This window comes from Mobula birostris, chromosome 1, assembly GCF_030028105.1.
Source record: "Mobula birostris isolate sMobBir1 chromosome 1, sMobBir1.hap1, whole genome shotgun sequence".
NCBI lineage: Eukaryota > Metazoa > Chordata > Chondrichthyes > Myliobatiformes > Myliobatidae > Mobula > Mobula birostris.
The window spans coordinates 253,156,084-253,183,152 of NC_092370.1; the positions used below are offsets into that span (position 1 = coordinate 253,156,084).

The window sequence follows — 27,069 nt, forward strand, 5'->3', positions numbered from 1 at the left end:
TTCACCAATGTACACAGGGGAACTTTGCTGCTGGACAGAAATCACTGGAAATCCCTCTCCACCAGGCCTGGCTGCATCCACCCACATTAGCACTCAAGCCAGTCCCCGTGAGCTTCAGTTTCCACCAGCCTTGCTGCTTCCATCGACACTCGCACTCCAGCCAGGAATCTTGTCCCCAGTCCATTCCCCGTGAGCCTCAGTCTGTAACAGGACACAGGGCGGGCTCAGCTGTCCAGACAGAAACCACTGCAAGGAAGTGTTTCCAGCACCAGAATTTACTGATAGAAAGAGAACACCCATGTGAACATTCTTCATCACCCTGAGGCACCCTTAAGGTGCTTTCTGTCCATCAACTACTTCAAAAATACATTCACTACTAACTGCTGTGGTGGAGAGGGTGCACAGGTCAATTGCTCGTGTACAGCTGTCTCCTGGCTCAGTCTGCCCTAAACCACCATTCTCATCGGTCATCTCAGATTCTCTTCTTTGCTGGAACTGAAGTCACTTCCTGGGAATCCTCGATGTACTGAAAACCCACCAGCATTCCCAGGATGGAGAAGCCTGCAGGAGAGAGGAAAGGTCAGTGGAAGGACCTGAAGGAACTCCGAACAAGAGCATTTTGTTCTGGGTCATGGGCTGCATTTATCACCCTGCTGTAATCACACTTCAAGAGGGGGTGGGGTACCACGTTCCACAGCCACTGCAACCCCTCTAGAGAAGGGAGTCCCTGAATTCGGACCCACTGACAGGGAACAGCTGGTGAAATAAGGGATCCTCCAAGAATCAAGGTCATAAGTTCCAAAAAGTAACTTGGTCACAATCAAGTAAATGGGAGGCAGGAAATGCAAATAGCAAAAACTCCCTAGATTTCAGAAAATAGCTCAATAATTTACAATGGGTGCAATGTGTCCAAAGATGAGGGTCAAATGCTGGCAAATAGGACCGACTTAGGTGGACATGCTGGTCAGCGTGGGTGAGTTGGTTGTTCCGAAGGGCCTGTTCCTGTGCTTGATAACTGCTGACTGAATTGGGGGGGCACGAAAGAGAGAATGTCCAAGGGGGTTGGAGTGTTTGATCATGTGTTTCTGTGCTATTTAACTATCACTGGGGGTTGGGGGGGGGAAGAGAAGAGAGAATGTCTGGTGGGGGTGGAGTGTTTGATCATGTGTTTCTGTGCTATTTAACTACCAATGGGGGGGGGAAGAGAGAAGAGAGAATGTCCGGGGGGGGGGGGGTTGGAGTGTTTGATGTGTTTCTGTTCTTGATAACCACTGATTTGGGGGGGGGGAGGGGGTTGAAGTGTTTGATTACGTGGGTTTCAGTGCGTGATAACTGCTGATGGGAAGGGTGGTGGAAGGTGGGGGAGAGAGAATGTCCCCAGGATAGGTGGAGTTTTCAATTGTTACCAGGCTAGATAATTCTAGTAGTTGCCGAGGACAGTCAGCTTCACTAACAAACAAGTTCAGAGAAAGGCTAATGGTAGCTCATCCTTCGTTGCCAGGGAAGTACAAGAGTATAAGAAGATCGTCACAGAGTGATAGTCTGTAGGGTGTCAATTATGAGGTACATAGATAGGGGTAAATGCAAGCAAACCTTTTCCAGAGGTTGGGTGAGACTAGAACTAAAGGTCACGAGTTAAGGGTGAAAGGTGAAATGTCGAGGACCATCTTCACTCAGAGGCTGGTGAGTATGGAACGAGCTGCCAGTGAATTTCAACATTTAAGAGAAAATTGGATAGGTACATGGATGAGAGGAGTATGGAGGGCTATGGCCCAGGTAGAAGTTGATGGGAGTCGGCAGAATAACAGCTTGGTACAGACTAGATATTCCAGGGGCCTTGATTTTGTGATCTAGTGTTCTATGACTCTAATCATAGAGTTATAATCACAGAAAGGGCTCTTCAACCTAACTCATTCATGCTGATGAGTTGCTTTATTGAACTAGTTCCCAGTGTGTTCTCACCAACATCTCATACAGCAGCTGTGACACAAGGCCCAGCTGACTGCTCTCCCGATTGGGAGTGACGGGCAGTTGCTGAGAGGCTGGCAAGCTGGAATCAGGGGCACAGGATAGAGGCTGAGGGGGGAGAAACATTAAAGTAATTACTGGATTTCTCTATCCAAGAGAGCTGTGGATGGCCGATGGGATCAATCACTAAGGGAATCAGGGAATGTGAGGTGGGAAGTGGAGGGCTGCACTGTGCCATTGAAGAGTCTCGTTCTGCTTTGCTCAGAGCACACTCACATTGGCTGACTGGTGCCGCTGTGTGGGTGAAGTGAACAACAGTTCGACAGCCTCTGCACCATGCCACACCTCATTTGCAAAGGGCCACAGACCAACACACGCTACCTGCTGAAATCCTGACTATGTCCCACTAGAAGCTACCAACAGAAGCTCCTTGACGAGATACTGGCTAGCACTCAAACACACACGCACTTACCAGCCACCAAGAGAGGAGCCATTACACCGATGGTTATGGGTGCCGTTTGATAAACGAACGACTCAGATAAGAAGTGAATGAGAGCCAGAATGAAAGTCCAGAGAGTGATGTGATACAATCTGTGAGAGTAAAAAGAAGCCATTATCACCCCACTAGGTTACTGCACCCTCTCCCACCCTGGGAAAAGTGTGAACCTCCCTTCACACCATCCCATCACACACTCCCAGGGTCAGATATAAAGTTCCCTCTACACTGTCCTATCACACAGTACCAGGGTCAGTCACTAAATCAGAATCAGAATTAAGTTTAACTTCACTGGCATGCACATGAAATTTGTTGTTTTGCAACAGCAGTACAATGTAATACATGATATAAAATAAATTAGTACGAAAAGAATGCAAAATTAGTGAGGTATTGTACATGGGTTCATTGTCCATTCAGAAATCTGACAGCGGAGGGTAAGAAGCTGTTCCTAAACCACTGAGTGTGTGTCTTCATGCTCTTGTACCTCCTCCCTGATGGTAGTAATGAGAAGAGGACATGTCCTGGGTGACAGGCCCCTTAATGACAGATGCCACCTTTTTGAGGTACAGTAACAGCTTTTCAAGATGTCCTTGCTGCTGGGGAGGCCAGTGGCCATGGAGCTGCCTGTGCTTGCAACTTTCTGCAGCTTTTTCTGATCCCGTGCAGTGGTCCTCCATGCCAGATAGTGATGCAACCAGTTCCAATGTCTTTGGTGCCACACCAATTCTCCTCAAACTCCAAATGAAAATATAGCATTGTCGTACCTTCTTTGTAATTGCATCAAAATGTTGGGAAAGCTCTTCAGAGATGTTCACACACAGGAGCTTGAAACTGCTTACCTTTTCTACTGCTGATTCCTTGATGAGGACTAATGTGTGTTCCCTCAACTTCCCCTCCCAGAATCCACAATCAGTTCCTTGGGTTTTACTGATGTTGAGTGCAAAGTTGTTATTAAAATGCCACTCAACCAGCTGATCTATATCTTACTCCTGCAGATCTCTCCCCAGAACATTTACAGATCGTATGTGAGCAGTGCTTGGAGAGGGTATAGAGAGAGTAGAGCAGTGGGTAAGCACACATTCTTGAGGTGTGCCAGTGTTAACTGTCAATGAGATGTTATTTCCAATCTGTACTCTCAATGAAGAAGTCAAGGATCCAGTTGTTGTGGGTGGGGGGGGGGGGGGGGAGGGGGAAAACAGGAGCCCAGACTTTGGAGCTTATTGATTAGAACTGAGGATATGACAGTGCTGAAATCTGAGCTGTAATCACTAAACAGCAGTCTGACGTAGGTATTGCTATTGTCCAGATGATCTAAGGCCAAGTGAGGAGCCTGCGAGATTGTATCTGCTGTGCATCTATTGTGGCGGTAGGCAAACTGCAACAGGTCCAGGTCCTTACTTAAGGTAGGAGTTGATTCTGGCCATGACCAACTTCTCAAAATACTTCATTACAGTAAATATAGTGCAACTGGGTGAAAGTTGTTGAGGCAGCTCACCCAGCACTTCTGAGGCACCGGTCTGACAGGTGGGAACCTCTGACTGCAGCAGTGATTGAAGATGTCCTTGAACATCCCCACCAGTTGGTGAGCACAGGTTTTCAATGTCCATAAGATTTAGGAGCAGAAGTAGGCCATTCAGCCCATCGATTCTGCTCTGCCATTCAATCATGGGCTGATCCACTTCATTCAGTCATCCTCACTCCCCTGCTTTCACCCCATACCCTTTGATGCCCTGGCTAATCAAGAACCTATCTATCTCTGCCTTAAATACAGCCAATGACTTGGCCTCCACAGCTGCTCGTGGCAACAACCCCTTTCAGCTACACCATCAGGGCCTGATGTCTTTTGAGGGTTCCCTCTCCTGAAAGATGTTCTTATGCCAGCCTCTGAGACACAGATCACAGGGTCACCAGATGCTGCATGGTTTCACACAGGTGTAGTTTCAGCCTCCCTATCAAAGCATACATAAAGGTCATTGAGCTCATCTGGGAGTGAAGCATCACAACCATTCATGTTAGGTTTTGCCTTGTAGGAAGTAATGGCCTGCAAACCTTGCCAGTGCTGATGTGCATCCAATTCAGTTTTCAAACTTCAGTACGAATTATTTTTCCACCCTTAAAATAGCCTTCCATAGTTTGTACATGGACTTCTTGCATAGTTCTGGATCACCAGTCTTGAATACCACAGATCTACCTGGGTTAGGGAATTTAAAAGGAGAGCATTTTTTCTTCAGTGGTTTGATCGAGGCACAACTGAGCAGGCATGTGGATGTCAGTGAGTTAGATCAGCGGGAAGAATTTAAAAGGAGAGCATTTTTTTCTTCAGTGGTTTGATTGAGGCACGACGTCAGTAGAGATTTTAATTTCCCCAATATTGATTGACATCTCCCTAGAGCAAGGGGTTTAGATGGGGTGGAGATAGGTGTGTTCAGGAAGGTTTCCTCACACAACACGTAGATAAGCCTACATGAGGAAAGGCTGTACTTGATCTACTATTGGGAAATTAACCTGGTCAGGTGTCAGGTCTCTCAATAGATAGTGATCACAATTCTATCTCCTTTACCATAGCATTGGAGAGGGATAAGAGCAGACAAGTTAGGACAACTTTTAATTGGAGTAAGGGGAGATATGAAGCTATCAGGCGGAACCCTGGAAGCATAAATTGAGAGATGTTCTCAGGGAAATGTATGGCAGAAATGTGGCAAATGTTCAGGGGATATTTGCGTGGCATTCTGCATAGGTACATTCCAATGAGACAGGGAAAGGATGTTAGGGTACAGGAACCATGGTATACAAAACCTGTTGAAAATCTAGTCAAGGAGCTTATGAAAGATTCAAAAACCGAGGCAAAGGTAGCGATCTTGAAAATTATAAGGCTAGCAGAAAGGAACTTAAGAAAAAAATAAGGAGAGCCAGAAGGAGCCATGAGCAGGCCTTGGTGAGCAGGATTAAGGAAAACCCCAAGGCATTCTACAAGTACATGAACAGCAAAAGGATAAGATGTGAGAGAATAGGACCAATCAAGTGTGACAGTGGAAAAGTATGCAGGGAACCGGAGGAGACAGCGGAAGTACTTAATGAGTACCTTGCTTCAGTATTCGCTACAGAAGACGACCTGGGTGATTGTAGGGATGACTTACAGCAAATTGAAAAGCTTGAGCATGTAGATATTAAGAAAGATGATGTGCTGGAGCTTTTGAAAAGCATCAAGTTGGATAAGTCACTGGGACCGGATGAGATGTATCCCTGGCTACTGTGGGAGGCGAGGGAGGAGATTGCTGAGCCTCTGGCAATGATCTGTGCATCAATAATGGGGACAGGAGAGGTTCCGGAGGACTGGAAGGTTGTAAATGTTGCTTCTTTATTCAAAAAAGTGAGTAGAGATAGCCCTGGAAATTGTAGACCAGTTGATGCAGAAGATCTTGAGAGGCAGGATATATGAACATTTGGAGAGGAATAACATGATTAGGAATAGTCAGTATGGCTTTGTCAAAGGCAGGCCATGCCTTACAAGCCCGATTAAATTTTTTGAGGATGTAACTACACACAAAACATGAAGGTAGAGCAGTAAATGGATTTCAGCAAGGCATTTGATAAAGGACCCCATGCAAGGCTTATTGAGAAAGTAAGGAGGCATGGGATCCAAGGGGACATTGTTTTGTAGATCCAGAATTGGCTTGCTCACAAAAGGCAAAGAGTGGTTGTAGACGGGTCATATTCTGCATGGAAGTCTGTCACCAGTGGTGTGCCTCAGGTATCTGGTCTGGGACCCCTTCTCGTCGTGATTTTAATTGACCTGGATGAGGAAGTGGAGGGATGGGTTAGTAAGTTTGCTGATGACACAAAGGTTGAAGGTGTTGTGGATAGTGTGGAGGGCTGTCAGAGGTTACAGCGGGACATTGATAGGATGAAAAACTGGGCTGAGAAGCGACAGATGGAGTTCAACCCAGATAAGTGTGAAGTGGTTCATTTTGGTAGGTCAAATATGATAGCAGAATATAGTATTAATGATAAGACTCTTGGCAGTGTAGGGGATCAGAGGGATCTTGGGGTCCAAGTCCATAGGACGCTCAAAGCAACTACGCAGGTTGACTCTGTGGTTAAGGAGGCGTACAGTGTATTGGCCTTCATCAATCGTGAAATTGATTTTAGGAGCCGAGAGGTAATGTTGCAGCTATATAGGACTCTGGTCAGACCCCGCTTAGAGTATTGTGCTCAGTTCTGGTCGCCTCACTACAGGAAAGATGTGGAAACCATAGAAAGGGTGCAGAGGAGACTTACAAGGATGTTGCCTGGATTTGGGAGCATGCCTTACGAGAATAGGTTGAGTGAACTTGGCCTTTTCTCCTTGGAGCAACGGAAGATGAGAGGTGACCTGATAGAGGTGTATAAGATGATGAGCGGCATTGATCATGTGGATAGTCAGAAGCTTTTTCCCAGGGCTGAAATAGTTGCCACAAGAGGACACAGGTTTAAGGTGCTGGGGAGTAGGTACAGAGGAGATGTCAGGGGTAAGTGTTACATTCCTCAAGGAGATCTGTGATTTTTTTTTGTGAGAATGATGTAATGGTCTTTTGGAGGTCACCTGATGTAATTTTCCCACCGATGTGAGGTCACGTGATGACATGTGCACCACGGGTATATAAGGAAAGACCTCAGATGACGCAGTTAGTTTTTAGTTTGCCAGGTAGAACGTTGATGTGTCTCCATTTCTGTTGCGTATTTGTTTTTATGACGCAGTTTCATTTTTAAAATGGAGTGTTATGTTCTGTTGCAAGGTACAATAGTGTTGGACTGGAATTTTTTGCTGGATATGTTAATGTACCTTATTCCAGCAGTAGTACGGGAGAGTGAAGACTTTATCGAAGTACAAGACCCGAAGGATTGAGAGGAGTCGGTATTGTTCCGCAGTTTTACAAAGGATCGACCTTATTGAGTCTTCGTTGAAGGAGTGGTGACCTGCATCAAAGATAACTCTTGCCAAAAGAGCACAGAGTTCATGCAGGGTGCTCTCTAGAATTTGAGGTCAGTTGTTTTAAACTGTTTATTTCCTGCATCGTGAATCCTTTGGACAGAACCAACAGAAAAGTCGCGTCTATGAAGAAACTTTTCTCCAGAGACGTCTTTCCTAATTGAACATATAAATCTGTTGGACTTTCGAATTTACCATTTTAAGAACTATATCTGACTTTATTGCTTTAAGAACGAGTGCCGAGTGACGATTCGTTGAACAGCTCCATAGCAGTTAACTTCCGGTTAAGATTTTCGTTTGTTTTTTTTATTGTTTATCCGGGTTTAATAAATGTTTGGTTGTTTTTATGTATCCTGTCTTGATTGATATTCATTGTTGCCGGTTACGTAACAGTAAATTTATTTATTTATTTGACGCAGAGTGGTGAGTGCATGGAATGGGCTGCCAGCAACAGTGGTGGAGGTGGATACAATAGGGTCTTTTAAGAGACTCTTGGATGCTTAGAAAAATAGAGGGTTATGGGTAAACCTGATTAATTTCTAAAGTACATGTTCAGCACAGCATTGTGGGCCGAAGGCCTGTATTCTGCAGCAGGCTTTCTATGTTTAGCCCTCAGTAGGCCACGAATCTCCTGGTTCATCCACAGCATTTGATTTGGGTATGTGGTATATTCTTGAGGCCACACATTTTAATGAAATCAATGATAACTGCAGCATATCATTCAGATTTGAAGATGAATCCAGTCCACCAACTCAAAACAATCCTGTAAGCACTCCTCTTCTTCCCTCGTTGTACCTTCCTGGTTCTCACTATTCGTGCTGCAGTTTTCAGTCTCTGCCTGTACACTGGGAGTAGAAGAACAACCAGGTGATCGGACTTTGTAAAGTGTGGGCATGGGATGATACAGTAAGCATTCTTGATAGTGGTATAACAGTTGTCAAGTGTGTTGGCTCCTCTGGTTCCACAGGTCTGATGTTGGTGGTAGTTATTCAGAGACTTTGAGCTGGACTGGTTGAAATCTTTCACAATGCTGATTACACTGCTCAGCTTCTCCAGTGCCAGTCTGAATTTGGCCAGAGGTGGAATGTACACCACTACCCCAGAAGCTGCAAGGATGTGGAAACTTTAACAGAACATCGCTGACTAAAGTCCCTCCGAAGTTTTGCCAACACATCCAGGTGGGCATACGGGGAGATAGCTTACTTGACCACTGCTACTCTCCCTTTTGCAACGCTTACAAAGCGCTCCTCCGTCCTCCATTTGGAAAATCAGATCACTCCTCATTTTTTCAGGTGTCAAAGTATAGGCAGAAGCTGAAACAAGAGGCAGCCATAGTTAAAACCGTCCACTGTTGGTCCAACCATGCTGCAGAATAGCTTTGATGATGTTGACTGGAATGTCTTCCATGATGAGGATGTCTCCAAGTTCACGGAAGGGATCACGAGTTTCATCCAGAAGTGCATCAAGGATGTTGTCCCCCAAAAATCAGTCAGGGTCTTCCCGAATGAGAAACCCTGGATTAAGAGTTCCTTACAAGCAGCACTTACAGGTCGAGACAGGGCTTACATTGCCGGTAATCAGTAAGAGCTCAAGAAATGTAGCTATGATCTGCGCAAAGTCATCAAGGCAGTGAAACAACAATACAGAGACAAGATCCAGACTCAACTCTCCACCAACAACACATGCATCTTATGGCAGGGTCTGCACACCATCGCAGACTTCAAAGCTAAACGCAGTGGAGTTTCCAGTATCAATGCCTCTCTCCCAGACAAGCTAGATCTTTTTTAGCTGGATTCAATGTCGCCAATACTGAGCCCTGAGGAGACCTGCAGGTGATGCAACCAGCAGCTTGGTCATCTCTGAATCCGAAGTATGCAAAAAGAAAGGACCTCTGCCGCTCACTAAGCCCCCTCCTTTACTCTCTGTATACCCATGGCTGTGTCACCACCCACAGCTCCAATCTGCTACACTGATTAGCCTAATCTCAAATAATAATGAGGCAGCCTACAAAGAGGATGATGACTTCCACCTCCCAATGATCTGACAGGAAGTCCAGGATCCAGCCACACAAGCCAGTATGAAGGCTGAGGTCTCTGGGCTTCTTGTTGAGCCTGGTGGGAATTATGGTGTTGAATGCAGAACTGTAGTCCAAGAACAGCACTCTCACATAAGCATCCCTCTTCTCCAGGTGTGTAAAGACAATGTGTAGAGCTGTGGCTATTGTGTCGTCTGTCGATCGGTTGTGTCGGTAGGCGACCTATGGTTGTATTGCCACCCAAAGCTCCAATCTGCTAATTAAATTTGCAGACGATACTTTATTTATTGACCTTATGGCAAATAATAACGAGGCAGCCTACAGAAAAGTCATCACCCTGACACAGTCATGTCAAGAAAACCTCTCCCTCAATGTTGCAAAAACCAAGGAGTTTGCTGTGGACTACAGGAGGAATGCCAGCTATTGACATCAATGGATCTGGGGTTGAGAGGGTGAACAGCTTTAAGCTCATCAGCATAAATATCATGTGGTCCGGACATACCAGCTGTGGGGTGAAAAAGGCACAACAGCACCTCTTTCACTTCAGACGGTTGAAGAAATCTGGTATGGCCCCCCCAATTTCTTAGAACTTTCTATAAGGGCATGATTAAGAGCATCCTGACTGGCTGCATCACTGTCTGGTGTGGGAGCTGTACTTCCCTTGGTCACAGGACTCCATAAAGAGTGGTGCAGACAGCCCAGCGAATCTGTAGATGTGAACTTCCCACTATTCTGGATTTTTACAAAGACTGCTGTGTAAAAAGGGCCCAAAGGATCACTGGAAACCTGAGTCACCCCAACCACAAACTGTTCCAGCTGCTACCATCTGGGAAATGGTACTGCAGCATAAAAGCCAGGACCAGCAGACCCCAGGACAGCTTCTTCCACCAGGCCATCAGACTGCTTAATTCATGCTGACGCTAATGTATTTGTCATATTGACTGTCCTATTATACATATTTATTAAAAACTATAATTTCACATTTGAATGGAGACAGAACGTAAAGATTTTTAAGCAACACGCACAAAATGCTGGTGGAATACAGCAGGCCAGGCAGCATCTCTAGGAAGAGGTACAGTCGACATTTCGGGCCGAGACCCTTCGTCAGGATTATCAGAAAGAAGAGCTAGTAAGAGATTTGAAAGTGGAAGGGGGAGGGGAGATACGAAATGATAGGAGAAGACAGCAGAGGGAGGGATGGAGCTAAGAGCTGGAAAGTTGATTGGCAAAAGGGATACAAGGCTGGAGAAGGGAGAGGAACATGGGACGGGAGGTCTAGGGGGAAAAAAGGGGGAGGGGAGCCCAGAGGAAGATATAGTGAGAGGGACAGAGGGAGAAAAAAGAGAAAGAAAGGGGAATAAATAAATAAATAAATAAATAAAGGGATGGGGTAAGAAGTGGAGGAGGGGCATTAACAGAAGTCAATGTTCATGCCATCAGGTTGGAGGCTACCCAGTCAGAATAGGAGTTGTTCCTCCAACCTAAGTGTGGCTTCCTCCAACCTAAGATGGAGTTTAATGCTGATAAATGTAAGGTGCTACATTTTGGTCGGACTAATCAAAATAGGACATACATGGTAAATGGTAGGGCATTGAAGAATGCAATAGAACAGAGGGATCTAGGAATAATGGTGCATAGTTCCCTGAAGGTGGAATCTCATGTGGATAGGGTAGTGAAGAAAGCTTTTGTATGCTGGCCTTTATAAATCAGAGCATTGAGTATAGGAGTTGGGATGTAATGTTGAAATTGTACAAGGCATTGCTGAAGCCAAATTTGGAGTATTGTGTACAGTTTTGGGCACCAAATGATACTTATACTTTATTGTCGCCAAACAATTGATACTGGAACATACAATCATCACAGCGATATTTGATTCTGCGCTTCCCACTCCCTGAATATATAGGAAAGATGTCAACAAAATACAGAGAGTACAGAGAAGGTTTACTAGAATGTTACCTGGGTTCATCACCTAAGTTACAGAGAAAGGTTGAACAAATTGGGTCTTTATTCCTTGGAACGCAGAAGGTTGAGGGGGGATTTGATAGAGGTATTTAAAATTATGAGGGGGATTGATAGAGTTGACATGGATAGGCTTTTTCCATTGAGAGTGAGAGAGATTCAAACAAGAGGACATAAGTTGAGAGTTAAAGGGCAAAAGTTTAGGGGTAACATGAGGGGGAACTTCTTTACTCAGAGAGTGGTAGCTGTGTGGAACGAGCTTCCAGCAGAAGTGGTTGAGGCAGGTTCGATGTTGTCGTTTAAAGTTAAATTGGACAGCTATACGGACAGGAAAGGAATGGAGGGTTATGGACTGAGTGCAGGTCGGTGGGACTAGGTAAGAGTAAGAGTTCGGCACGGACTAGAAAGGCCAAGATGGCCTGTTTCCATGCTGTAATTGTTATATGGTTATATTTGGTTATTGACCGGGAGATGTTTGAGGCCGGGTGAGTAGGACTAAGACAGATACTCATATCTGTGCACTGCAATAATGATGGAGCATATTCCACCTCATCTAACTTTAGAAGACTCAGTTGCCCTATCTTTGTGGGAGAATGTTGGAAGTTTCAGGTTGGAGCGCTGAATATGAAATAGCAGGGATAAGCCACGTTTCTGTGAAGCAAAGTACACAGCACTCTCTGATGCCCCTCTGGTACAATTTTGATCTGATGTCTTCAGTTTCACTTTCCACCCCATCTAAACCCCTTGCTCTAGGAAGATGCCAATCAATATTTGGGAAATTATTACACCTTTCCAGAATCTGTCTCCCTATCTGCTCCTCAAAGTCCGTGTTACTATTGGGAGATCTATAAAAAACACCCAGTAGAGTAATTGACCCCTTCCTGTTCCTAAATTTCACCCACAGAGATTCTGTAGACAATCCCTCCATGACTTCCTCCTTTTCTACAGCCATGGCACACGGTGCCACACCCCCACCTCTTTTGCCTCCCTTCCTGTCCTTTCTGAAACGTCTAAAGCCTGGCACTTGAAGTAGCCATTCCTGTCCTTGAGCCATCCAGTCTCTGTAATGGCCACAACATCATAGCTCCAAGTACTGATCCAAAGCTCATCTGCTTTGTTCATGGTGCTTCTTGCATTAAAATAGACACATCTCAAACCATCAGTCTGAGCGCATCCCTTGTCTATCACCTGCCTATCCTCCCTCTCGCACTGCCTACAAGCTTTCTCTGAGCCAACCACTCCTTCCTCTGTCACTTCAGTTCAGTTCTCACCCCCAACAATTCTAGTTTAACCTCTCCCTAATAGCCTTAGCAAACCTCCCCACCAGATATTGGACCCCTCGGATTCAAGTGCAACCCATCCTTTTTGTACAGGTCACACCTCCCCCAAAGGAGGTCCCAATGATTCAAAAATCTCCCTGCCCCCTGCTCCAATCCCTCAGCCCCGCATTTATCTTCCATCTCACTCTATTCCTATACTCACTGTCACATGGCACAGGCAGTAATCCCGAGATTACTACCTTCATGGTCCTGCTTCTCAACTCTTTCCTAACTCCCTGTAGTCTGTTTACAGGACCTCCTCCCTTTTTCTACCAATGTCATTGGTACCAATATGTACCATGACCTCTGGCTGCTCATCTTCCCACTTCAGGACATCGTGAGCGCGATCAGAAACATCCCGGATCCTGGCACCTGGGAGGCAAACTACCATCCGTGTTTCTTTCCTGCATCCACAGAATTGCTTATCTGACCCCCTAACTATAGAGTCACTGCTGCCATCCTCTTTCTTTCCCTACCCTTCTGAACTACAGGGCCAGACTCTCTGCCTGAGGCGCTGCCATGTTGCTTCCCCCATGTAGGTCATCCCCCGCCCCCCCCCCCCAACAGTATTCAAACAGGAGTACTTATTGTTAAGGGGGACAGCCACTGGGGTACTCTCTAGCACCTGACTCTTGCCCTTCCCTCTCCTGACTGTAAACTTATCTGTCTCCCGATGACCCGCTGTGACTACCTGCCTATAGCTCCTCTCTGTCGCATCCTCACTCTCCCTGACCAGACGAAGGACATCGAGCTGCAGCTCAAGTGCGCTAATGCGGTCCCTAATGACCTGCTTGTCAAAGCATGTGGCGCAGATGTGGCCGTCCAGGAAGTTGGGAGTTCTACGGACATCCCACATCTGACACCCAGTACAGAACACCGGCCTCACAGACCTATTTCCTGTTCCTCACAAGTAGCTTACGTTGCCTCAACCCATTATCACTGAAGCCGATAAGAGAAGTTTGGATAAGTACATTAATGGGAGAGGTATGGAGGGAGATGGTCTGGGTGGAGGTAGATGGAACTATGCAGAAGATCAGGTCAGTATGGACTAATGCACAAAAGGGACTGTTTCTGTGCTATTCTCTATGTGAATAGGGAAAGTGCAGATGGCTATTGTCTGAGTGCAGGCAAATGGGATTAATATAGAAAGATGTAAAGGGGCTGGCATGGATGAATTGGGATGAAGGGCACATTTCTGTGCAGTATAACTCTGTGCAGCAACTTGCATCTGGGGAGCTGGAACTGGATGGATTCTGGATCATTCGGGAGGCTGAAGGGTGAGAGATGGTTGAGCCCACTGGGGATCAACTATTGTGGATTGGGTGGTGAGCAATCAACCAGAATTGATTAGAGCTTCAGGTAACAGAACCCTGAGGGGAAGAGGTCATAATGTAATCAAATTCACCCTGAATTTGAGAAGAAGCTAAGGTCAATGTATCAGTGTTACAGTGGAGTAAAGGGAATTAGAGGCATGAGAGAGGAGTTGGAAAAGAACACTGGCATGGATGACGGAAGAACTGCAACAGCAGAATTTCTGGAAGCAATTCAGAAGGCATACATATATAGGATCCTGGTCAGCCTGGGGTACATCTCATCGGGAACCGGACGAGATATACCCCAGGCTACTGTGGGAGGAGGGGGAGGAGATTGCTGAGCCTCTGGCGATGATCGTTGAATCATCAATGGGGACGGGAGAGGTTCCAGAGGATTGCGGATGTTGTTCCTTTATTCAAGAAAGGGAGTAGAGATAGCCTGGAAATTATAGACCAGTGAGTCTTACTTCAGTGGTTGGTAAGTTGATGAAAAAGATCCTGAGAGGCAGGATTTATGAACTTTTGGAGAGGTATAATATGATTAGGAATAGTCAGCATGGCTTTATCAAAAGCTGGTCGTACCTTACGAGCCTAATTGAATTTTTTGAGAATGTGACTAAACACATCGATGAAGGAAGAGCAGTAGATGTAGTGTATATAGATTTCAGCAAAACATTTGATAAGGTACCCCATGCAAGGCTTATTGAGAAAGTAAGGAGGAATGGTGTTGGTGCGTGGCCAAGTGGTTAAGGCGTTGGTCTACTGATCTGAAGGTCACTAGTTCGAGCCTCAGCTGAGGTAGCGTGTTGTGCCTTTGAGCAAGGCACTTAACCACACATTGCTTTGTGACAACACCAGTGCCAAGCTGTATCAGCCCTCGTGCCCTTCCCTTGGACAACATCGGTGGAGTGGAGAGGGGAGACTTGCAGCATGGGCAAATGCTGGTCTTCCACACAACCTTACCCAGGCCTGCGCCCTGGAAACCTTCCAAGGTGCAAATCCATGGTCTCATGAGACTAACGAATGCCTATTAAGGAGGCATGGGATCCAAGGGGATATTGCTTTGTGGATCCAGATCTGGCTTGCCCACAGAAGGAAAAGGGTGGTTGTAGACAGGTCATATTCTGCATGGAGGTCGGTGACCAGTGGTGTGCAGGAATCTGTTCTGGGACCCTTACTCTTTGTGATTTTTATAAATGACCTGGATGAGGAAATGGAAGGATGGGTTAGTAAGTTTGCTGATGACAAAGATTGGAGGTGTTGTGCATTGTGTGGAGGGCTGTCAGAGGTTACAGCAGGACATTGATAGGATGCAAAACTGGGCTGAGAAATCGCAGATGGAGTTCAACCCAGATAAGTGCGAAGTGGTTCATTTTGGTAGGTCAAATATGATGGCAGAATATAGTATTAATGGTAAGACTCTTGGCAGTGTGGAGGATCAGAGGGATCTCTGGGTCTGAGTCCATAGGACACTCAAAGCAGCTGCACAGGTTGACTCTGTGGTTAAGAAGCCATACTGTGTATTGGCCTTCATCAATCGTGGAACTGAATTTAGGAGCTGAGAGGTAATGTTGCACCTATATTGGACCCTGGTCAGACCCCACTTGTAGTACTGTGCTCATTTCTGGTCGCCTCACTAAAGGAAGGATGTGGAAACTATAGAAAGGGTGCAGAGCAGATTTACAAGGATGTTACCTGGATTGGGGAGCATGCCTTATGAGAATAGGTTGAGTGAATTCGGCCTTTTCTCCTTGGAGCGACAGAAAATGAGAGGTGACCTGATAGAGGTGTGTAAGATGATCAGAGGCATTGATCGTGTGGATAGTCAGAGGCTTTTTCCCAGGGCTGAAATGGTTGCCACAGGAGGACACAGGTTTAAGGTGCTGGGGAGTAAGTACAGAGGAGATGTCGGGGGTAAGCTTTTTCACTCAGAGTGGTGAGTGCATGGAATGGGCCGACAGCAATGGTGGTGGAGGCGGATACGACAGGGTCTTTTAAGAGACTTTTGGATAGATATATGGAGCTTAGAAAAATAGAGGGCAATGGGTAAGCCTAGTAATTTCTAAGGTAGTGACATGTTCCACACAACTTTGTGGGCCATAGGGCCTGTATTGTGCTGTAGGTTTGCTATGTTTCTATATCCCAAAGAGAAAGAATTGGCTAACAAGATATATCAGAACCAATATAAAAACCAAACAGAGTATATATTTGATACAGCAAAATTAGTACAGGGTTAGCGGATTGGGAAGCTTTTAAAGACCAGCAGAAACCAACTAAAAAGGGTCATTAGGAAGGTAAAGATGGAATACGAAAGTAAGCTAGGCGATAATATTAAAGAGGATACTAAAAGTTTCTCAGATACGTAAGTGGAAAAGAAAGATGAGAGTGGATCTCTCTGGTTCATTAGACTACAACTCTGCCTTCAATACCATCGTTCCAAATAAACTGATTCCTAAGCTCTGGAACCTGGGCCTTAGCACTCAAACCTGCAGCTGGATCTTCAACTTCCTCACAGACAGGACCCAGGCTGTAAAAATAGGGGACAAGCTCTCCTCTACAATCACTCTGAGCACCAGTGCCCCACAAGGCTGTGTACTCAGCCCCCTGCTGTACTCACTGTACACCCATGATTGTGTAGCCAAGCTTCCATCAAACTCAATATATAAGTTTGCTGATGACACAACAATTGTAGGCTGTATCTCGGGTAATGATGAGTTTGAGTACAGAGTGGAAATTAAGAACCTGGTGGCATGGTGCAAAGACAATAACCTATCCCTCAACGTCAGCAAGATGAAGCAATTGGTTGTTGACTTCAGAAGGAGTAGCGGACCGCCCGACCCAATTTACATTGGCGGTGCGCAAATGGAACAGGTCAAAAGCTTTAAGTTCCTCAGGGTCAATATCACAAATGACCTGACTTGGTCCAACCAAGCAGAGTTCAATGCCAAGAAGGTCCACCAGCACCTTTACCTCCTGAGAAAACTAAAGAAATTTGGCCTGTCCCCTAAAACCCTCACCAATTTTTATAGGTGCACTGTAGAAAGCATTCTTCTAGGGTGCATCACAACCTGGTATGGAAGTTGTCCTGTCCAAGACCAAAAGAAACTGCAGAAGATCCTGAATACAGCGCAGCACATCACACAAACCAATCTTCCGTCCGTGGACTCACTTTACACCGCACGCTGTCGGAGCAGTGCTGCCTGGATAATCATGGACACGACCCACCCAGCCAACTCACTTTTCCTCCCTCTTCCCTCTGGGAGAAGGCTCAGGTGCTTGAAGACTCGTACAGCCAGATTTGGGAACAGCTTCTTTCCAACTGTGATAAGACTGCTGAACGGATCCTGACCAGGATCTGGGCCGTACCCTCCAAATATCCGGACCTGCCTCTCTGTTTTTTTGCACTACCTTACTTCCCATTTTTCTATTTTCTATTTATGATTTATAATTTAAATTTTTAATGTTCACTAATTCTAACTATTTTTAATATCTTAAATATTTAATATTTATAATCCAGGGAGTGTGAAGCGCAGAATCAAATATCGCTGTGATGATTGTACGTTCTAGTACCAATTGTTTGGCGACAATAAAGTATAAAGTATGAAGTGATGCTGGAGAGGTGGTTATGGGGGCAAGGAAAATGCTGACAAACTGATGAAGTATTTTGCATCACTCTTCCCTGCGGAAGATACTAGAAGAATGGTGGAAGTTCCAGAGTGTCAGGGGTCCATGTTGTGTGAAGTTACTATTACTAGGGAGAAGACATTTGGGAAACTGAAAGATCTGAAGGTAGGCAAGTCACCTGGATCAGACAGTATACACCCCTGGGTTCTGACACAGCTGGCCGGAGGCATTATTAATGACCTTTTAAAGATCACTAGATTCTGGAATGGTTCTGGAAGCTGAAAATTTCAAATGCGCTCTTCAAGGGAAAGAGGCAGAATAAAGGAAACTATAGGCCAGTCAGTCTGAATTTTCTGGTTGGCTGCTGGTGGTTGGTGGCATCCCACTGGGGTCTGTGTGGGACCAATCCTTTTTGCATTATATGTCAATGATTTGGATGATGGAATTGATGACTTTGCTGCAGAGTTGTAGCTATTGGCAGATGGAATACAGTGTTGGGAAGTGTACAGTCATACACTTTGGTAGAAGAAATGAAAGGTTGACTATTTTCTAAATGGAGAAAATACAAAAATCTGAGGTGCAATGGGACTTGGGAGTCCTTGTGCTGGATTCCCTAAAGGTTAATTTACAGATTGAGTCTGTGATGAGGAAAGCAAGTGCAATTTTAGAACATAGAACATAGAATAGTACAGCACAGTACAGGCCCTTCAGCCCACAATGCTATGTCAACCCTTAAACCCTGCCGCCCATATAACCCCACCACCTTAAATTCCTCCATATACCTGTCTAGTGGTCTCTCAAATTTCACTAGTGTATCTGCCTCCACCACTGACTCAGGCAGTGCATTCCACACACCAACCACTCTCTGAGTAAAAAATCTTCCTCTAATATCCCCCTTGAACTTCCCACACCTTACCTTAATGCCATGTCCTCTTGTATTGAGCAGTGGTGCCCTGGGGAAGAGGCACTGGCTGTCCACTCTATCTATTCCTCTTAATAACTTGTATACCTCTATCATGTCTCCTCTCATCCTCCTTCTCTCCAAAGAGTAAAGCCCTAGCTCCCTTAATCTCTGATCATAATGCATACTCTCTAAACCAAGCAGCATCCTGGTAAATCTCCTCTGTACCCTTTCCAATGTTTCCACATCCTTCCTATAGTGAGGCGACCAGAACTGGACACAGTACTCCAAGTGTGGCCTAACCAGAGTTTTATAGAGCTGCAACACATATCAAAGTTGCTGGTGAACGCAGCAACGTCAGGACGAAGGGTCTCGGCCTGAAACGTTGACTGTACCTCCTCCTAGAGATGCTGCCTGGCCTGCTGCGTTCACCAGCAACTTTGATGTGTGTTGCTTGAATTTCCAGCATCTGCAGAATTCCTGTTGTTGCGTTTTATAGAGCTGCATCATCACCTTGCGGCTCTTAAACTCTATCCCTCGACTTATGAAAGCTAACACCCCATAAGCTTTCTTAACTACCCTATCTACCGGTGAGGCAACTTTCAGGGATCTGTGGACATGTACCCCCAGATCCCTCTGCTCCTTCACACTACCAAGTATCCTGCCATTTACTTTGTACTCTGCCTTGGAGTTTGTCCTTCCAAAGTGTACCATCTCACACTTCTCCGGGTTTAACTCCATCTGCCACTTCTCAGCCCACTCCTGCATCCTATCAAGGTCTCTCTGCAATCTTCGACAATCCTATACACTATCTACACCTCCACCAACCTTTGTGTCGTCTGCAAACTTGCCAACCCACCCTTCTACCCCCACATCCAGGTCATTAATAAAAATCATGAAAAGTAGAGGTCCCAGAACAGATCCTTGTGGGACACCACTAGTCACAACCCTCCAATCTGAATGTACTCCCTCCACCACCACCCTCTGCTTTCTGCAGGCAAGCCAATTCTGAATCCACCTGGCCAAACTTCCCTGGATCCCATGCCTTCTGACTTTCTGAATAAGCCTACCGTGTGGAACCTTGTCAAATGCCTTACTAAAATCTATATAGATCACATCCACTACACTACCCTCATCTATATGCCTGGTCACCTCCTCAAAGAACTCTATCAGACTTGTTAGACACGATCTGCCCTTCACAAAGCCATGTTGACTGTCCCTGATCAAACCATGATTCTCTAAAGATCCTATCTCTAAGAATCTTTTCCAACAGCTTCCCTACCACAGATGTAAGGCTCACTGGTCTATAATTACCCGGACTATCCCTACTACCTTTTTTGAACAAGGGGGCAACATTTGCCTCCCTCCAATCCTTCGGTACCATTCCTGTGGACAACGAGGACATAAAGTTCCTAGCCAGAGACCCAGCGATCTCTTCCCTCGCCTCGTGGAGCAACCTGGGGAATATTCCATCAGGCCCCGGGGACTTATCCGTCCTAATGTATTTTAACAACTCCAACACCTCCTCTCCCTTAATATCAACATGCTCCAGAACATCAACCTCACTCATACTATCCTCACCATCATCAAGTTCCCTCTCATTGGTGAATACCGAAGAGAAGTATTCATTGAGGACCTCGCTCACCTCCACAGCCTCCAGGCACATCTTCCCACCTTTATCTCTAATTTTGGTAATGATTTCAAGAGGACGAGAATATAAAAGTAAGGATCAAAGTTGAGGCTTTATAAAGCACTGGTGAGGCCTCACTTGGAGTAACATGCGGAAGAGTTAGTAAGAGATTTGAAAGTGGGAGAGGGAGGGGGAGATCCAAAATGATAGGAGAAGACAGGAGGGGGAGGGATGGAGCCAAGAGCTGGACAGGTGATTGGCAAAGGGGATTTGAGAAGATCATGGGACAGGAGGTCCGGGGAGAAAGACAAGGGCAGGGGGGAACCCAGAGGATGGGCAAGGGGTATAGTCAGAGGGAGAAGGAGAGTGAGAGAAAGAATGTGTGTATAAAAATAAATAACGGATGGGGTACGAGGGGGAGGTGGGGCATTAGCGGAAGTTAGAGAAGTCAATGTTCATGCTCTCAGGCTACCCAGATGGAATATAAGGTGTTGTTCCTCCAACCTGATTCCACATCCCATTCCCATTCTGACATGTCTATCCACGGCCTCCTCTACTGTAAAGATGAAGCCACACTCAGGTTGGAGGAACAACACCTTATATTCCGTCTGGTAGCCTCCAACCTGATGGCATGAAGATCCACTTCTCTAACTTCCGCTAATGCCCCACCTCCCCCTCGTACCCTATCTGTTATTTATTTTTATACACACATTCTTTCTCTCACTCTCCTTCTTCTCCCTCTGTCCCTCTCACTATACCCCTTGCCCATCCTCTGGGTTCCCCACCCTTGTCTTTCTCCCTGGACCTCCTGTCCCATGATCCTCTCATATCCCCTTTGCCAATCACCTGTCCAGCTCTTGGCTCCATCCCTCCCCCTCCTGTCTTCTCCTATCATTTTGGATCTCCTCCTCCCTTTCTCAAATCTCTTACTATCTCTTCCTTCAGTTAGTCCTGACGAAGGGTCTCGGCCTGAAACGCCAACTGTACCTCTTCCTAGAGATGCTGCCTGGCCTGCTGCGTTCACCAGCCACTTTGATGTGTGTTGCTTGAATTTCCAGCATCTGCAGAATTCCTGTTGTATGTTGGAGTAACATGATCAGTTTTGGGCCCTTTATCTGAGAAAAGATGTGCTGAAACCCGAAAGGGTTCAAAGTAGGTTCGCAAAAATGATCCCAGTATTGAATGGCTTGTCATATTGTAAGGGTTTCTTCTTTCATGTTACTTGCTAAGGCTAATAATGAAATGGCTTCTCTGTAGTGTTAACTGATGAGGCAATGTTCTCTGTAGCAGCGTGCTTGGGTTAAATTAGCGATAACGGGACTTGTATTCATTTGCTAAGCAATTGGGATAGATGTTATTCTTTCTGTCTGTGTGGGCTTGAGGGAGAAGGCGTGAAGAGGATGAAGAGAGAAGAGGTGGCTTGAGGAGACGGTGGCCGGACCCGCTGGGCCTGGGCTCGGGGCAGGAGCCCAGGGGTCAACTAGCAAAGGAGGATCAGCGAATGGGAATCCGTGAGCTCCAACGTTTGTGCACTGGAGATGTTTATGAGATTATTGGTGTCTTTTACTTGTTTTCCTTTCCTTTTGTTTCTCCACTAACCCCATACTTAAATATAAAATTTTAATCGTTTAACCGCACATTGTGGACTGAATGTTATTTCGAGGTACTGATGTTATACAAGGGACACACCACGCAGCATCCACCCAAACAAGAATGCTAAAGTTTGGCTAGGGAGGGGGACGCCACCCCCGAGATCATGCCACTAGATGCTGCGAGTCTTACAATATGAAGAGCGTTTGATGGCTCTGGACCCGTATTCACTGGAATTCAGAAGAATGAGTGGTGACCTCATTGAAACCTATCAAATGATGAAAGGGCTTGATAGAGTGCAGGTGGAGAGGATGCTTCCTATGGTGGGAGAGTCTAAGGCTACGTCCACACTAGACCGGATAATTTTGAAAACGCCGGTTTCGTGTAAAAACGAAAAGGGTCCACACCAAGCGCTTTTGAAAATACCTCCGTCCACATTAAAACGGGTATTTGGGTGAATCTCCTCCTACTGGGCATGGGCAGGACACATCTACAGAAAACAAGCGACATGTTTGGTGTCGAATCTTGCTGTGAAAGTGCATGTTTGTGCAGTTACAGACTAGAAAAACTTAAAAGGAAATTGCCAAACGAGGGACAGCTGTTGGTTCTCACACAGGAGGACTTAAAATTTAAAAACAACAAATACGGAGGCAAACAAACAAACAAGTATGGAGGCAACCGACAGGGAGTTCACAGACAGTATGACCTGGCTGACAACGAACATTGAAAAACTGACTAACTCTGTTGCATTAATAAAGCACCTTGTTAAATGTATAAAACATGTCTGCATCAGTGTTATCTTGTATTTCCATACAATGTTACATTAAGCTGTTACACATCTATTGTCAGAGAAGTACTTGCATAAATAGGTAAACCACCTTCATACAAGCAAGGACAGAAAACAGGGCAAAGTGAGTATACTTATTTATTCAGTAAGTTATGGGTCAAAGTATTTGGTAAGTACATTTCTAACTCTTTTGGCTTCGGTATCGTTGCCGTCTGTTCTGAAATCGTTAGGTTGTGTGGGGGCTTGCGTTCAAGAAAACAATGAAATGCCGCGCTGCCGCCACCATCTGTTCCAGCACGTCATGACAGCATTTTTAGAAATCTCTGGTTACCCCGTCCACACTGCTCTGCACAATCGGCATTTTCAAATTTACACACTCTGGATGGCGTTTTAGAAAAGCTCCGTTTTCAGGGGAGGAAAACGCCATTTCAGTGTGGACAGCGGGTCAAAACGAAGAGAAAAAGCTTCAGTTACAAATTTATCCGGTCTAGTGTGGATGTAGCCTAAGACAAGAGGACATAGCCTCAAAACAGAGAGGTGTCCTTTTAGAACAGAGATGGAGGAATTTCTTTAGCCAAAGAGCGGTGAACCCAAGGAATTTGTAGCCACAGGCATCAGTGGCGGACAAGTCTTTATGTATATTTAAGGCAGAGGTTGATAAATTCTTGATTAGTCAAGGCATGAAAGGATACGGGGTGGTAGTGGGGGGGGGAGACGGAGGCAGAAGGTTGGGGCTAAAAGGAAAATTGTATCAGTCATGATAAGATGGCAGAGTAGACTGGATTGGCCAAACTGCCTAATTCTGCTCCTACTTCTCATGAACACAGAACATAAAAATCTACAGCATATTACAGGCCCTTCGGCCCACAATGTTATGCCGACTACGTAACCTACTTCAGAAACTGCTTAGAATTACCCTACTGCATACCTCTATTTTTCTAAGTTCCACATGCCTATTTAAGAGTCTCTTAAAATACCCTATTTTATCCGCCCCCACCAGCATCACCGGCAGCCCATTCCACACACTCACCTCTCCGCGGAAAAAACTTACCCCTGACATCTCCTCTGTACCTACTTCCAAGCACCTTAAAACTGTGCCCTCTCGTGCTAGCCAATTCAGCCCTGGGAAAAAGCCTCTGACTATCCACATGATCAATTCCTCTCATCATCTTGTACACCTCTATCAAGTCGCCTCTCATCCTTCGTCGCTCCAAGGAGAAAAAGCCGAGTTCACGCAACCTATTCTCATAAGGCATGCTCCCCAATCCAGGCAACACCCTTGTAAATCTCCTCTGCACCCTTTCTATGGTTTCCACAACCTTCCTGTAGTGAGGCAACCAGAACTGAGCACAGTACTCCAAGTGGGGTCTGATCAGCATCCTATATAGCTGTGACATTACCTCTTGGCTCCTAAACTCAATCTCATAGTTGATGAAGGCCATTACACTGTATTCCTTCTTAACCACAGAGTCAACCTGTGCAGCAGCTTTGAGTGTCCTATGGACTCAGACCCCAAGATCCCTCTATTCCTCCACACTGCCAAGAGTTTTACCATTAATATTATATTCTGCCATCATATTTGACCTACCAAAATGAACCACCTCACACTTATCTGGGTTGAACTCCATCTGCCACTTCTCAGCCCAGTTTTGCATCCTATCAATATCCTGCAGTAACCTCTGACAGCCCTCCACACTATCCAAAACAACCCCAACCTTTGTGTCATCAGCAAATTTACTAACCCATCCCTCCACTTCTTCATCCTGGTCATTTATAAAAATCGTGAAGAGTAGGGATCCCAGAACAGATCCCGGAGGCATACCACTGGTGACCAAACTCAATGCAAAATATGACCCGTATACAACCACCCTTTGCATTCTGTGGGCAAGCCAGTTCTGGAACCACAAAGCAATGTCCCCTTGGATCCCATGTCTCCTTACTTTCTCAATAAGCCTTGCATGGGGTACCTTATCAAATGCCTTGCTGAAATCCATGTACACTACATCTACTGCTCTTCATTCATCAATGTGCTTAGTCACATCCTCAAAAAATTCAGTCAGCCTCATAAGGCACACCAGCCTTTCACAAAGCTATGCTGACTATTCCTAATCATATTATACCTCTCCAAATGTTCATAAATCCTGCCTCTCAGGATCTTCTCCAACAACTTACCAACCACTGAAATAAAACTCACTGGTCTATAATTTCCTGGGATATCTCTAATCCCTTATTTGAATAAGGGAACAATATCCGCAACCCTCAATTCTCTGGAACCTCTCCCGTCCTCATTGATGATGCAAAGATCATTGCCAGAGGCTCAGCAATCTCCTCCCTCACCTCCCACAGTAGCTTGGGGTACATCTTGTCCGGTCCCAGTGACTTATCCAACCTGATGCTTTCCAAAAGCTTCAGCACATCCTCTTCCTTAATATCTACATGCTCAAGCTTTTCAGTCTGCTGTAAGTCATCCCTACAATTGCTAAGATCCTTTTCTGTAGTGAATACTGAAGCAAAGTATTCATTAAGTACCTCTGCTATCTCCTCCAGTTCCATACACAATTATCCACTGTCACACTTGATTGGTCCTATTCTCTCACATCTCATCCTGTTACTCTTCACATACTTGTAGAATGCCTTGGGGTCTTACTGAATCCTGTCCGCCAAGGCCTTCTCATGGCCCCTTCTGGCTCTCCTAATTTCATTCTTAAGCTCTTTCCTGCTAGCCTTATAATCTTCTAGATCTCTATCATTACCTAGTTTTTTGAACCTTTCTTAAGCTCTTCTTTTCTTCTTGACTAGAGTTACAACAGCCTTTGTACACCACAGTTCCTGTAACTTACCATCCTTTCCGTCTCATTGGAACGTACCTATGTAGAACCCCACGCAAATATCCGCTGAACATTTGCCACATTTCCTCCGTATGTTTCCCTGAGAACATCTGTTTCTAATTTATGCTTCTGACCTCGCACCTTACTATTTATCTGCACTGCACTTTCTCTGTAGCTGTTACGCTTCATACTGTACTTAGTGCATTGAGGTAGAACAGGGTAAAAACAATGTGTGATGACTTGATCCGTATGAAATGCATGCCTGACAAGTGTTTTTTTTACTGTATCTTGCTACACATGACAATAATAAACCAATTCCAATCGCTGATCCATGCTCTGAAGTTCCCTCCAGTTTCATTAAGGGAGCTAGTTTAGATACTGGCGCTCACTGCCAATGCACCTTATCCAGTGGTGGGACACACTGTACCTGCACAGGCACACTGTCACTGTCATTGTAATAGCAAACAGGCAGGCTAAAACTATCCCCAGCAGAACAGCTCCGCTGAAAACCTTCCATTGCTGCGGCCTCTCAAATGCAGAGGACCAAGTGGGAGTGGGTCTGGCCCTGAACAAAGATGGGGTCTTTGTGCCAGTGGTCTCCTGAAGAAAGGTGGGACAGACCGGACACCTCCACCCCTGGGGACCTTCACAGTGTCAGACAGCAGAGCGTAGTGGAGTCTGCTCTTGCTAACTGCCTGCCCCTGTTTGTTTTGAGACCACCCTGGAAAGGAGGCACCTGCTGGAGGCTTCATCAGCGGTTCCCAAATTTTCTTCTGCCATGGACCCCTACTATTAACTGAGGGGTGTGTAGTCCCCGGGTTGGAAACACCTGACCATGGATAAACTTACTAGATAAATACACATAATGGAATGGTAGCATAATGCTATTACATCGCCAGTGACTGGAGCTCAACGTCACTGTTGTAAGGCATCTATACGTTCTCTCCATGGCAGCACAGGTATCCTCCCACATTCTAAAATCACAATTATTTTTGCGTAGTAGGGGAATTAAGGGTTATGGGGAAAAGGCAGGTATAACATAGAATAGTACAGCACATTACAGGCCCTTCGGCCCACAATGTTGTGCCGACCCTCAAACCCTGCCTCCCATATAACCCCCCACCTTAGATTCCTCCATATGCCTATCTAGTAGTTTCTTAAACTTCACTAGTGTATCTGCCTCCACCACTGACTCAGGCAGTGCATTCCACGCACCAACCACTCTCTGAGTAAAAAACTTTCCTTTAATATCCCCCCTTGAACTTCCCACCCCTTACCTTAAAGCCAAGTCCTCTTGTATTGAGCAGTGGTGCCTTGGGGAAGAGGCGCTGGCTATCCACTCTATCTATTCCTCTTAATATCTTGTACACCTCTATCATGTCTCCTCTCATCCTCCTTCTCTCCAAAGAGTAAAGCCCCAGCTCCCTTAATCTCTGATCATAATGCATACTCTCTAAACCAGGCAGCATCCTGGTAAATCTCCTCTGTACCCTTTCCAATGCTTCCACATCCTTCCTATAGTAGTTGGAGATGATCGGCCATGATCTTAGTGAATGGTGGGGCAGGCTCGATGGGCCAGATGGCCTATTCCCGCTCCTATTTCTTATGTTCTTATGTAAAGATGTACAGGTTAGGGTTGAGTGGCGGGCA

General features: G+C 45.6%; 1 protein-coding gene across 2 annotated transcripts in view; it reads right to left on the reverse strand.

Annotated features, from left to right (window-relative positions):
• Nucleotides 1–240: 240 nt before the first annotated feature.
• erg28 (ergosterol biosynthesis 28 homolog) overlaps nt 241–27,069 on the reverse strand; it is a 34,523-nt gene continuing 7,694 nt past the window's right edge. For both annotated transcript variants that reach the window (XM_072242618.1, XM_072242709.1), the window contains exons 4-5: nt 2,441–2,559; nt 241–561 (exon numbers count right to left, since the gene is read on the reverse strand). In XM_072242618.1, coding sequence (XP_072098719.1) covers nt 473–561; nt 2,441–2,559 — 208 coding nt within the window. In that variant the 3' untranslated portion in view covers nt 241–472. The remainder of the gene's footprint in view (nt 562–2,440; nt 2,560–27,069) is intronic.